General features: G+C 37.3%; 1 protein-coding gene across 18 annotated transcripts in view; it reads right to left on the bottom strand.

The window, feature by feature from the left end:
- The window catches only part of Dlg2 (discs large MAGUK scaffold protein 2), a 1,341,778-nt gene that overhangs the window by 427,849 nt on the left and 899,563 nt on the right, over positions 1–14,366 (bottom strand). For all 18 annotated transcript variants that reach the window (XM_051192230.1, XM_051192231.1, XM_051192225.1 and 15 more), the window contains 2 exons: positions 10,987–11,131; positions 8,707–8,845 (listed from right to left, as the gene is read on the bottom strand). In XM_051192230.1, the coding sequence (XP_051048187.1) occupies positions 8,707–8,845; positions 10,987–11,131 (284 nt within the window). The remainder of the gene's footprint in view (positions 1–8,706; positions 8,846–10,986; positions 11,132–14,366) is intronic.

Raw genomic sequence — 14,366 nt, 5'->3', positions numbered from 1 at the left:
CAAAGGGAATGGACAAATTTCTGGATAAAATCACTTACCAAAATTAAATCAAGAACAGACAAACAACTTAAATAGACCTATAACCCACAATGAAATAGAAGTTGTCATTGAAAGACTTCCAACCAAAAAAAGTTCAGGGCCAGATGGATTTAATGCAGAATTCTACCAGACATTCAAGGAAGAACTAATACCACTACTCCTCAAACTGTTCCACAAGATTGAAACAGAAGGTTCATTGCCAAACTCTTTTTATGAGGCCACAATAACCTTGGTACCCAAGCCTCACAAAGACACAACTAAGAAAGAAAACTACAGACCAATATCCCTGATGAACATCGATGCAAAAATACTCAATAAAATAATGGCAAACCGAATTCAAGAATACATCAGAGAAATACATCATCCACCATGACCAAGTAGGCTTCATCCCTGGAATGCAGGGATTGTTTAACATACGGAAATCTATCAATGTGATCCACCATATAAACAAACAGAAAAAAGAAAAACCATATGATTATCTCCCTAGGTGCGGAAAAAGCCTTTGACAAAATTCAACACACTTTCATGATGAAGGTCTTGGAGAGGTCAGGGATAACAGGAACATACCTAAATATAATAAGAGCAATATACAGCAAACCAACTGCCAACATCAAACTGAATGGAGAGAAACTTAAGCCAATTCCTCTAAAATCAGGAACAAGACAAGGCTGTCCTCTCTCTCCATACCTCTTCAATATCATACTAGAAGTTCTAGCTAACATTATAAGACAACAAAAGGAGATCAAGGGGATCCAAGTTGGAAAGGAAGAAGTCAAACTGTGTCTATTTGCAGATGATATGATAGTTTACATAAGTGACCCATAAACTCTATCAGGGAACTCCTACAGCTGGTAAACACCTTCAGCAAACTAGCAGGATACAAGATAAACTCAAGAAAATCAGTAGCCCTACTTTTTTCAGATGACAAAGAGACAGAGAACAAAATCAGAGAAACATCACCCTTTACAATAGCCACAAGCAGCAAAAAGTATCTTGGTGTAATGCTTACCAAACAAGTAAAAGACCTATAAAATAAGAACTTTGTGGCTCTAAAGAAAGAAATTAAAGAAGATACCAGAAAATGGAAAGATCTCCCGTGCTTTTGGATAGGTAAGATAAACATAGTAAAAATGTCAATCTTGCCAAAAGCAATCTACAGATTCAATGCAATACCCATTAAAATCCCACCACAATTCTTCACCGACCTTGAAAGGATAATAATGAATTTTATATGGAAAACAAAAGACCCAGGATAGCCAATACAACCCTTTACAATAAAAGAACTTCAGGAGGCATCACCATTCCTGACTTTAAGCTCTACTACAGAGCTATAGTTCTGAAAACAGCCTGGTATTGGCATAAAAATAGACAGGTAGACCAATGGAATCGAATTGAAAATCCTGATATTAATCCACACACCTATGAACACCTGATTTTCGACAAAACAGGTAAAATTATACAATGGAGCAAGGACAGCATCTTCAACAAATTGTGCTGGCACAATTGGATGAGGGTAGAAGACTGTAGATAGACCCATGTCTGCCACCATGCACAAAACTCAAGTCCAAATGGATCAAAGACCTCAACATCAATCCAGCCACATTGAACCTCTTAGAAGAGAAAGTAGGAGGTACCCTTGAACAAATTGGTATAGGAGAACGCTTCTTGAACATAACTCCAGGGGCACAGAGACTGAGAGAAACAATTAATAAATGGGACCTCTTCAAACTTAGAAGCTTCTGTAAGGCAAAGGACACAGTGGACAAGACCAAAGGAAGCCCACAGATTGGGAAAAGATTTTTACCAATCCTATACCCGACAAAGGGCTGATCTCCAACATGTACAAAGAACTCAAGAAACTAGTCAACAGAACACCAAATGACCCTCTTTAAAAATGGGGTACAGAACTGAAGAAAGAAATCTCAATAGAGGAAATCAAAAAGGCTGAAAGACACTTAAGAAAATGCTCCACATCCTTAGCCATCAGGGAAATGCAAATCAAAACAACTTTCAGATACCATCTTACTCCTGCCAGAATGGCTAAAATTAGAAGCACCAATGATGACTCATGTTGGAGAGGATGTGGAGAAAGGGGAACACTCCTCCATTGCTGGTGGGAGTGCAAACTCATACAGCCATTTTGGAGATCAGTATGGCGGTTCCTCAGGAAAATGGGAATTAGTTACCACAGGACCTGGTAGTCCCTCTCTTAAGCATATACCCAAATGATCCACATTCATGCAACAAAGACATCTGTTCAACTATGTTCACAGCAGCACTATTTGTAATAGCAAGAACCTGGAAGCAACCTAGATGCCCCTCAATTGAAGAATGGTTAATGAAGATGTGGTACATCTACACAATGGAATACTACTCTGCAGAAAAAAAATAATGGTATCTTGAAATTCGCAGGCAAGTGGATGGCACTTGAAGAAACCATCCTGAATGAGGTAACCTAGTCAGAAAAAGAGGAACATACTATGTACTCACTCATATATGGATTTTAGACCTAGATCATAGGATCACCAGCCTATAATTCACACCACCAGAGGAACTAGGATACAAGGTATATTCTAAGAGATTCATATAAAGTCCCTCACAGAACTGGTAAGGGACAAGTCCCCCAGAGCTCAGGGGATGTGGGGGGGCAGCGAATGGAGAGAGAAGTAGGAGAAAACGAGAGGGAGGAAAGTAAAACATGTGCGACCAGGAAGATTGAGCCTGTTTAGGAATAGAAGACAGGAGAGAGAGAGAGAGAGAGAGAGAGAGAGAGAACATAGAAGAGGGAGCCAATATTGGTTTGAAGATAAAATTGAACACAAAGAAAGATCTAGAGAACTACAAGACTGCTGCCAACTTACAATTTGAGCTTCTGTGGAAAGGCTACCATAAATGCCCTTCCCGGATAGTGAGATCAGCAACTAACTTATCCATGGAGCCCTCATCTAATGCCTGTTGGAAACAGGAGCAAACTCCCATACATAAACACTGAGTCAAAATAGAACTCAGTTGCAGATGGAGAGGACAAGACCAGGCTGCAGAAACACATAGAGACAGCTTACCTGAACAAGGAGGAGCTAACAGGCCACCAGACTGTTAGCTGGGAAGCCAGCATGGGACTGACTCAGGCCCTCCTTGAAAGACCCCCACTATGCTTATTGCCTGTTTAAATTGCTCTTGCTAATTTGCCAAGGTCAAGTTATGAGAAAAGTACAGGAAGGAACCAGGTGCTGCTCTCATCCAATGCCAACCAGATATCTGTGGTCTGCAGCTTGGACCAAAGCAAGGTCAGCAGGACAGTGTCCTGTATGCTGAGAGAGTCATAACTGAATTCTTTGTATTCTTTGTGCCCAACCCGAATAACCAACTGTCCTTGGTTAACTACAACTGCTACATTTAGATGAAACAATGAAATCCCTGTGACCATGCTTCTGCTTCTGTAAGCCTGCTTCTTGCCACCCCAACCCTATATAAACTGCCTGAGTTTTAACCTCAGCACGCTCAGTCCCCTGAAAGACTGAAGCATCTACAGGTACCTGTGTAAACAATAAATAACCTCTTGCACTTGCATCCAGTGGTCTGGTCTCGTCTCTTGGGGGCAAGGGCCTTCCCCCTGACAGGCTCCAAACTCTTGGGGTCTCTTGGGGTTCTTTCACCCTGAATATGGGTCTCAGCCAGAAGGACTGAGCAGTCTAAGGGACCTCAGACAGTGGAGCCAGGATGTATCCCTGGTGCACAAAAGGACTTTGCAAGCACATCCCCCATGGAGGGATAACTACCTTATTCTAGACATAGGAGAGAAGCCCTAGTCCCTACTTTACATGACCTTCAGATCTACATGAGCCCAACTGGATGGCATTCCCCTACATATGGAATTGGGATGAGGCAATGGGAGGGGAGGGTGTTTAGAGTGCATGTGAGAGGGCTGAGAGGGTAAAAGGGAGGGAAAGAGGGAGGGAGGAAGGGAGAGAGAGTGGAAGGGAGAGGTAACTGGGATCAACATGTAAAATAATAAATTAAATTAAAAAAATGCTTTGACTCCAAAATTTAAGTTCAAGTACAAGTTACTGGGGAAAAGGATTTCTATTTTTCTCTCCACAGAAAATGAAAATATGTGGATTCCTTCCAGACTAATGTGGTTTGATCAATCCAGACCACCTGAAACAGAGTACCATGTGATCCTACATTCAAAACAGCTGGACAAAGCATCCTTACAGACTACAGCCAGGATTTCTGAATCTTCTTCAAATCCCGCATGACAGAGCCCCTTACCAGCAGGACGTAGTTTGGAAAGAACAATGCCCAAATTCCCAAATATTGTCTATAAATGTTTGTTTTCATTAAATGGACTTGGTTATATAAAACAAATAAAAAAAAGACAAAAAAAAAAAAAAAAACCTTGCAGTCCCTGTAACAACTATGAACCAGTAGTTGATGTCATTTATATTGATCACTACAAAATTATGCACTGTTCATTATTAGTCTATTTTCTCCTTTTATATTACAACAGTAGGTCTGAAAGGGTGATGATGAACTCTTGTGTCATAAAGTAATACAGCATTAATTTAATAATTTGAATTTTATATCAGTGACATATATGTACAATAACTATCTTCCACAGTATAGTATGCATCATATTGTTTGTTATAAGCATAGAGAATGATGAGTCTCCATAAAGGACCTATGCACCTTTAAATTCTCATTACAATTTCATTTTTGCTAACATTGAATTAATTTCTCTGAAGCAATCAATGACTTAACATGTTTCCAATATGTTTTTAGATGTTCCTCTTTAATTAAAATTTGCCAACTTCCCCATTAATACTGTCTGCTTCTAACTGAATCACTCTGGCTTGTAAAACTCAACCTTAACGTTTGTGGAGTCCTCATCAATAAAGAGAAAACTCCCCTTGTAGCTTTTATTTAATGATCTATTTTCTGTCTCTAGCACAGGTTAACCCACTCCCTCCTTTCCATTATAACTTTTCACCTTAAAGGAGACTTGCACCAGCATGCACCCTGTTGGAGAAAACCAGGCAAGCAACAGAGAACAGAATGGGTAACTTTGAGGCATCTGCTTATGAATTGCTGACATTTTATAATGAGGTTTATAAAATTTGTGAGGGACATACTCATGCTGTGCAGAATTATAACAGAGAAATCCCACTTGATATTAGCAATCAGCTACAAGAAAGAAACAAGAAAGTAAAACAAAATCCTACAAATTAATGAGAGTGCAATTGTGCTTAGCTGCAGAGCTCAGATGGAGAGTGTTTATACCAGACTTGGCTCCATTGACTCCCACTTTATATTTTCAGTTAATGTGGTATTAGATGTTCCTTGCAGTTATAAAAATAAACATTCTCAATAAAGTTATTGGGTTATACTGCTTCTCATAATAAGTCCTTGTAATGTGCTCTGCAATGTAACAAAGTTGAAGAAGCATACAGAGATTATATGTCAGAAGTATACCTAGCGAGTTAGTAATCTGTAATTTAGGGTCAAATAGGGTAGAGATGGACTCCTAGCTAGTAGAATGGTATGTACTGATATGACCAACCAAGCAGGAGAGTATCAAAGTCACAATTTAGAGTTGTTCTTAGTTGTTTATATACATGAGGTCTCTATCTAGCGATTTTATTTAGCTTTGTTTTAGAATCAACCAAGATCTGCGAGAGTCTACTATGTGCTGACAGTCAAAATGGCACTCAGATATGTATGTTTCGTGAATTGTGAATTTGGTTTCTAGTATAGGATGTGTATCTCTCAAAGCTAAGTTCTAGTTCCCTGGGTTTCATAACAACATCCACTGCATTCATTAGTAAATGAAGCAATTGCATGCTGAGAGTTTCATTTTGCATCCTTGTATCCTTTTTTGTTTTTCCTTTTTTTTTTTTTTTTTTGTTTCAATTTAGTGCTAAGGATTCATTTGGCTGCTCTCAAGAGAGAGACTGATCTGGATGGTAAACAAATGTAGTTCACACTCCTGAGTATGAGGGAAGCCTGTAGAATGAATGGGTGGTGGAATGCAAGCTGTAAAGTTTTCACCATTTACAGGTGATATTTGATTGATTGCAGTTTTTTTTTTAAATTCCCTTTCCAGATCCTTCAACCTCCAAACAGTAAATATCAGCTTAGAGAAACAGAATGAATACTTAGTTGCATAGTCAACAACATCTTCTCTAAATCTGTTTCTACTGCTTACAAGCAGAGGACCAGGGGAGGCCAACAAAGCACTCATTCTAGGTTTGTGCTCCTCTTCTGTCATGTAGGAGCAGATCTACATGTATAGATGGCTCATCCAAGTCTGACAGTTTGTAACTCTCAGTTAATTCAAGGCCATAGTTAGCCAGAGATAGTGAAAGGTCTCACCTGGGCCGTCTGTCATTATAGCTCAAAAGAGACCATAGGCCCTTTTTGGCCATGTATTTCTCTGATGAGAAGAGTTTAAGTTTGTGTTCACTTTGATACTAAAGAGAAAAAAATGAATGCTTTTTAGCTTGGATTCTAAAACTCCCAGAGAACAAAGATTTTTTTTTTTTATTCAAAAGCTATGCAGCCATAAACTCTTAGAGTGAGGTTTAATTTTTCTCCACCTATAAATATTGATGAAGGTCTATCTCTCTGTTTTTTAAAGGATTAAATGAGTAGAGTATATTGAACAGCTAGCAAGTGGCCAGGATTATAAAGAGACTTTAACAAATGTTAATTTATTATGAGTTCTAGTATGATAAAACAACATTTCAAATTAAAATGAGCTTCAATATTAGTGACAGCCTGAGAGCAAACAAATCATTGTTTGGTGCGTAAAGGTGTCTATATTTACAAAATACTTCACTGAGCCCTGAAGTTCATCTTTGCCATAGTCCTCATTTTAACTAAGAATATGGAGCTCAGATATCTCAGCACCACAAGAAGTCTGCGAGATGCACATTTTTAGTTTCTAAATGTTTTGTTTCCTGGCTAAAGATATAACAAGCTATGTCAGCAAACCTGATACTGCAAAATAAATAGGAAATGCTTAATCATTTAAGAATATATGCCAAAGAACAGAAAAGTCAAAGAATAAACACATGGAAGCTTGAAGTCTCCTTTACTTTGTCAAAACTGACAAATAACTTCAATTAAACAAGATATAAAACCAAAGCAATACACCTGTTTTTGATATATATATATATATATATATATACTTATAAATATATGTATAATGAGATTATATATTTAATCTCATTATTGAAACATGGATTCTCTGTGTAGCACTGGCTGTTCTGACTCACTATGTATACTAGATTGGCCTTCAACTCAGAGAAATTCATCTGCCTTGGCCTCCTAAGTGCTGGGATTAAAAATGTTTGCCACTACCACCATTTTTTTTTTGTTTAAAAATATCAAGAAAAAAACAAATTGTAGAAAAATGTGCAAACTATGAACATATTTTTGAAAAGTCAATGTCAGCCCCCAGTTGTATCTAAGTGTACATTTGTATATGTTTGAACTTTTCATTATAGGCTGTTACACTGGTCAGAGTGACCAAGTAGGTCACTCTGAAAGGAGTTTGAGAGATATATTATTTTTTAAACCTTTGAGTATTCTGTATAGTGTTTTTTGATCATGTTCACCCTTCCTCTAACTTCTCCCAGGTCTGTTTTGTGTCTTTTTTTCCCAAGAAATACAGTAGTCTTCATTTTTTAATATCCATAAAGTCTAATTTATGCATCCTATACATTCGTGGTTATGTGGCCTTCCATTGAAGAATAATTCACTTATTAAGGCTGTACTCTTAAAGAGAACTAACTCTCTTGGGGAGATTTTTGTTTCATAAACATAGTTTCACCTCCTTGCCAAGTATATTAAGCATATACCAGTTTTGGAACAAGTTGTTTAAAAATACAAAGAAAAAAGTAAATATTTTTTCTTCACCCGTCAATTAGTTAATTAATTAATTAATTAATTAATCATTCAATATTTGTTGGATTCTTACTGGTGAAAATTTAAATGAATTCTATTTTTCTCTGTGAACTGTTAGACTTGATTTATTTAGAATGCTGGGGCCATATGTTATCATTTGTGATATTAGTAATGTTGTAAGATTGCTACTCAGATTCCTCTTGGAATTAATATGGTATATTAATTTGAAACTTTTTAGAACCAAATTCATCTCTTTCCTTATTACCTATAGCTTTTGCACTAGATAGAGGGTATGGTAACTTCCAGATTCCATTACATATGGAAATAAGAACATGGAAAGTAAAGTCATAAAAGAAGGGTTTCAGATCTGACCACACACAACCAGATGGATAACATAGGCAGGCTATTTTATGTCTTCTCTACCCTGTTGTGATAATCTTTTATCAAGTAATGAAACATACTCTACAGAATGGCCACAAAACTCAAACGGGGTCAACTGTAACAAATATTGGCAAATCACTTTGTGATTGATATATGCATAATACTGTTTCTCACAAAAAAATGTGTGAGTATATATCAGGATATCCCATTACCTGTATATAGGTGGTTGAAGATTCTCACTGAAGGTAAGCTACACTGAGTTTGAAGAGCACTTAGAAGCTTTAGTTTATCTGTGAAGTAACAGCTGAAATAAATACACAAATGGGACTTCTTCCTAGAAACAATAATCAACCATATTAAAATAGAAGCATATCTGACCTGGTGTAGTCATCTTCAACCAGCATGTGCTTTGGAATTGGTGAGTACCTTCCTGGAGAGATGGGCGGCAGGGACGTTTTGTATTCTAACGTGCCATTGTTACCAGAGAGTAGATGATTTTCCATTGGTGGAGAATAAGCTAAGGAATTGGGGAGAGAAAGAAAAATGGAATCAAGCCTTCTGTGTGGGTGATCCAGTGTGTTATATTTTAGAGGATGTGTTAAAAAATACAAAGGCTTTGCTACATGCCAAATTTTTCTTGTTCTCCAAGAGGAGTGAGTTGCTGTCTGTTTGCATTTCCCATATATAAGCACATGGCAACCTTTAGATTTGGAAAGATGTAATAACAGTTATATTTGTAGCCCAAGTTAGCATAATTAGGTTTTGAGAAGAATTGGAGGAGAGACTCAACACACATCTTCAGAATGATGATTAATTTTCTATGGAAATGAAAATGTTAGCTTCTAATTGTAGGGCTCACATTTATTTTACATAATTAATATCCAGTTATCAAAAGTGAAAGGCTCCAAGGAATACATTCTCCTACTAAGCCTTCTTCACAGATATGCTATACTTCCATTGCAAGACATCTACATGTCAAGTGCTTTTCTTCCATTCTTCTCTAACTCATCTTCTCATTGACACCTCTTGACAGAGCTCCCTACTTCTGATTTTTCCTCAAATCTGTTTTGTACACTGAGGTGAACTCTTAAAATTTGACTTTTTTTTTGTTCTCTTGCTTACATGTTCTGCACTGTAATGTTGTTTGGGACATAGTATGCATTCTCTTCTTTATGAAATTGATAAAAAAAAATGACCCATTCCGACCCTCCTTATACATGCTGTTAATATTCAAACAAAACCCATGTTTATGGTATCTGTACCACTGTTTTACTGTATGGAGTTATCTGTAATTTGTATCTCTTACCCCACCTCAGATGTATAATTCCAAGGACAGCTATAAATGAAATCTCTCAGTTCTGTTAACAAAAATCTCCCTTCTCTGAGTCACTAAAGGATATTTAATTTATCTGACTATATATATTGCCTCTAATTTCCACCAAATTGTGTTGCTAGTAATACATCTGAGTTAGCTTGCTCTCCATGTGGCTAAAGGCTGCGGTTGTATTTCCTCTAAAGTAAGATGGCCATCACACATCTTACTATACAAGTTATGCAGCATGTGTTAAATTAATTGACTAGAAAATTTTGTGTTCTGCCTTTTAAAAAATCTCTGCCATTGTATTTGTTTGCCCTTTATGGAGTGAGTCTTAGACCCTCAAACCTACCTGACTCCTCTATATTTATTTAGATCAAATCTCTGAAAGTCAAAACTCTTTCTGCCCTAAGGTCAGGCTTATCTCAACTTAGAGCCTTCTTTGAATAAAAAGGACTATTAGGAGGGCTACGCATTTCAGAACTATTATTTCAAGAAGTAATAGCTAAGGTAACAGGCCTTTAAAGTGAAGGGTATTTAGCTCTTAAATTTTGCTCAAGAGGAACATCTAAATCTGAGAAAGATTCAACACTTGCTGAAGATGATAGTTCTAATTAACAGTCAGTCCTGAAGACATCCTGGGTATACACGATGGAACTTGCAAGGCTTCAAATCCAAGAAGCTAACTTATGCCAATAAAAACACCCTTTAGGTTTACATCAAAAGTGAATTCTTCCTAAATTTAGTTCCAGAAGACAGAAGAGAGGGAGAACTAATTAGCAGTGAATTTGGTGTGGTCCCCACAATAGTGACTCATGTTAGTTGTTGCCCTCACTCATTGCTACCAACAATGATTGATGACAAATTCAGCTAAAGATAACAGTAATGATGATGACCGAAAATCATTCCAGAGGCCAATCCCTTTGTCTAGGAGGAAGTATACAACTATCTATGGCTTATTTTGCCAGCATCTGTCTTTCACTCTGCTGCTACATAGATCTGAACTAGGACAATGGAATATACTGGCACAACCGAACTCATGTTCCATGGGATTGGTAAATTATCTTCCAGAGTGTTGAATCAATGCTATTGTAGTCACCAAGATTAAAATCACATCACTCTGTTCTTCCATTGGTGAACATGCAATTTATCTAGGTGTCCTACCTTTAAAACATTAGCTGAGGTCCTGTAAAACAACATGGGAATGATGCATAGAACATTTTCCCTGAAGTGTTTGTTTCAAGAAGCTTGACATGATTGAAACTGTAAGCAGAGGCAAAAATGGCTTTGTGGAGGTCTATTTTGGCTGGCTATTAGAAGATGACACCAAGTACCATACTTACAGTGAGTAATGTCAGGTGGGCCATAAGGATCAGTCATATAAATGGTGGTGGGTTTGCCAACTTTTAGGTAAACAACATCGGATGTGTTCTTCAATATCGCTACAGCCTCTTCATGTGTAACTTCTTCTAAACTATAGTTATTTACCTGAAAGAGGAGAAGGATAAATATGAGAGTTAAGCCTGTGAAGTGAAAGAGAACTACCTGAGAAGACAGTGTGAAATTTGAAATTATGACCTTATAAAAACACTGGGTTACAATGATTAGTTTGGTATGTGTAGCATTCTTGATAGAACATACAGTGTAAACTTTAACCCAAGCAGGTTAGGTATAGCCATCAATGCTACAAAGCAGGGTCAGCTTTGTTGATTTTGCTGAGGAAGTGACTTAACAGCAAACAGAATAATATTTCTAAAAAAAAAAAAAAAACTCAAATGATCTTTTTATATATTTAGTACAGTTTTTATGACTAAAAATGCTATCATCTGTCTATCATATATATGTATGTATGTATGTATGTATATTTATCAGGCTGGACATGCATATCAGTGGTATAATTAATGATTACTGAGAACATGTGAGAGCTTTGTGTAAGTTCCCAGCACCAGGAAAAACAAACATGAAAACAACACAGTGAAGAAAAATACACATAAAGCATTGTATAGTAATTGAGGGAAATTAAAAACAAAATCAACAAAAACCAACCACCCACAAAAACAGGACTAACCCACAAGTTTCCTACTTAAACAAATCTCTTTAAGTTGGTGTAACCATGTTGAACACATTATTTTGGAATTGGCATTGAAGATCTAGACTGTAACAGTAATATAATTTAGCAACATAGATTTTGTTTTCATTGCTTTGCATGGCTGTAACAGTGGTTTAAATTATCCCTTGCTAGAACCTGCTTAGTTTGCTCTTAATATGATGCTACTATAAATAATATTACGAAAAACAATTATCTGGGCTTATCCAGCCTGGATGTTTTTAGAGTAACTCATATCCATGATCTGTTAGATACAACTATAATTGCATTGTTACAAATATTAATATCTGAAAGTTCTCCTTGAAACATGAACCAGTTTACTCTCATGGTAGTACTCTGTGCGTTCCCTCCTACCCCCATAGGGCTGAAAACTGAGCCCAAGATTTTGCATGTGCTATGCACACTCTCAGTTACTGGCTATACCTTCAGCTCTGCATCTATATTTTTTAAGGAAAAAATATTAATGTAACATAAGGATTCACAGGAGAGCACATTCAAATGTATCACACTTCTGTAAGTATCACCAGCAATGCATTCCTCCTTAATTTTACAAAGAGAAGCCAGTATCGAGTGTTATTATAACTTCATGACAGAAACACCACACTGTGTCCAGTACTTATTGATTTTTTAATGAAATGTAACCAGAAAGATATCATCAATGGAGAATTGGAAATGAATGTTCAAAAAGTATACTTTAAGGTTAGCTTGGGAAACACAGTGAGGTATAAGTTGTCCTGAGCAATTGAGAAAACTGTCTTATAGAAGAACACACACACACACACACACACACACACACACACACACACACACACACACACACACACATATGTGTGTGTGTGTTTTTGTGGTGATAAATTATTTTATGATTTAATAAAGCTCGCCTGAGGGATCAGAATACAAGCTATCCATAAACCACAGAGGTCAGGCAATGGTGATACGCACCTTTAATCCCAGGAGCCACACTAGCAAGCCATAGAGCCAGGTAGTGGTGGCACACCTTTAATCCTAGGACTCAGAACACAAGCAATAGATCTCTGTTAGTTCAAGGCCATACTGAGACACACGAAATTGATCCAGTCCTAAAGAGAAACAGCTCACACAAAGGTGATCTCAGCACTTGGGAAAACAAACCTTTAATTCCAGCACTAGACAGGTATAAAAGGATGAAGTAAAGGGTCTCAAGTGGAGATTTAGTTTCCAGACAGGGATAGCTATTGTCTCTGAGACTTCATGGATACTGCATTACACTCTGAGGATTCATGGAGACAGGATCACCCTTTCAGTCTGAAGTAGAGGTAAGAGCTAGTGGCTGACTGCTTTGTTTATCTGACAATCAGCTTTAACCCCAATATCTATCTCTGCATTTTTATTTTTTGTGTTACAGAAGTTTAATCTAGAAATTACACACAATAAGTTAATGTAAAAAGATTAATAAATAATAATACAATAAGGCAATTATAATAAAATTATCAGCCCCACCACTATTGGACTCTTAATAAATATAATAAGGGGCAATAAAATGCATGCATGGTGACTTTGTGACCATCTGTTTGAAAACTGAGATGTGAATGAAATGATTAATTCATAGATTGCACATGCTACACAAAGGTTCTGTAGAAAGAGATGAGTCATATTATAGGTAGCCCGTAGAAGGATGTTGTGTGCTTTCATGTACTGCTCAGAAAACCAGAGCTACAGATAAGTGAGGCTGTGATGCACATTCTCCCTCCTTTGTACGTTAGTCATATGTGGTTTGTAGCACTATTTTTTTTTCATAATCACAGTTGTAAAATATCTATATGTAGTCCAAAATAAATGCTGGAACTATCCTATCTTACATACACTAACTTCTTGAAATCATGCTTATTTCTTCTGTGGGCTAAATATAAATAAAATGCATGTAAGCTATCTAATAGGTTATTGTGATGTCTCATTGTTTTAGTGTATGCCACTGGTCTGGTAAGTGACAGGGGTAGAATCAGAAGCCAGGCATATTAGTCCCAGATATCATCCTCTAACAAGTAGCTTCTGTAGCACAAATAACAAAAGACCCAGAGTTCGATATTGGGGTTCAAGTTTCAAGCTGAAGATCAGAGAAGCAAAGCAGCCAAGCAGGAAACCTTACCTCTACCTAGCTGAAATGGCAATCCTTTCTCCATGAATTGTCAGAGGCAAAAGCTCTGAGTTCCTGTCTCCTCCTCCTTATATTCCTTTTTTCACCCAGTCAAATCACTCTTGTCTCCACCTCCCTAGTGCTGGGTTCAAAGGCCTGTGACCCCCCAAGTGCTGAGATCACAGGTGTGAACTCTGTTACTATTCACTCTTGTGTAGGACAGGGTGGCCTCAAACTCAGAGAGATCCATCTGCCTGTCTTCTGAGTCCTGGGACTAAAGGTGTGTATCACCATTGCCTGACCTTTATGCTTATGACTAGCTTTGCTTTCTAAACCCTCAGGCAAGCTTTAATAAATCATAAATAATATATCACCACACACTTCACTGCTCCTTCAGCTTCCAGGCCTTTGATCTAACCAACTCACACTGCAACAAGGTGCAGTTTGTTGGATAAATTAATAAGGCAGTAGAATCAAGCTCAGGGAGTGAATATGGAGGACCC

Source organism: Phodopus roborovskii, unplaced genomic scaffold (genome assembly GCF_943737965.1).
Source record: "Phodopus roborovskii unplaced genomic scaffold, PHOROB, whole genome shotgun sequence".
Taxonomy (NCBI): domain Eukaryota; kingdom Metazoa; phylum Chordata; class Mammalia; order Rodentia; family Cricetidae; genus Phodopus; species Phodopus roborovskii.
This window is presented reverse-complemented; position numbering and strand designations above follow the sequence as displayed.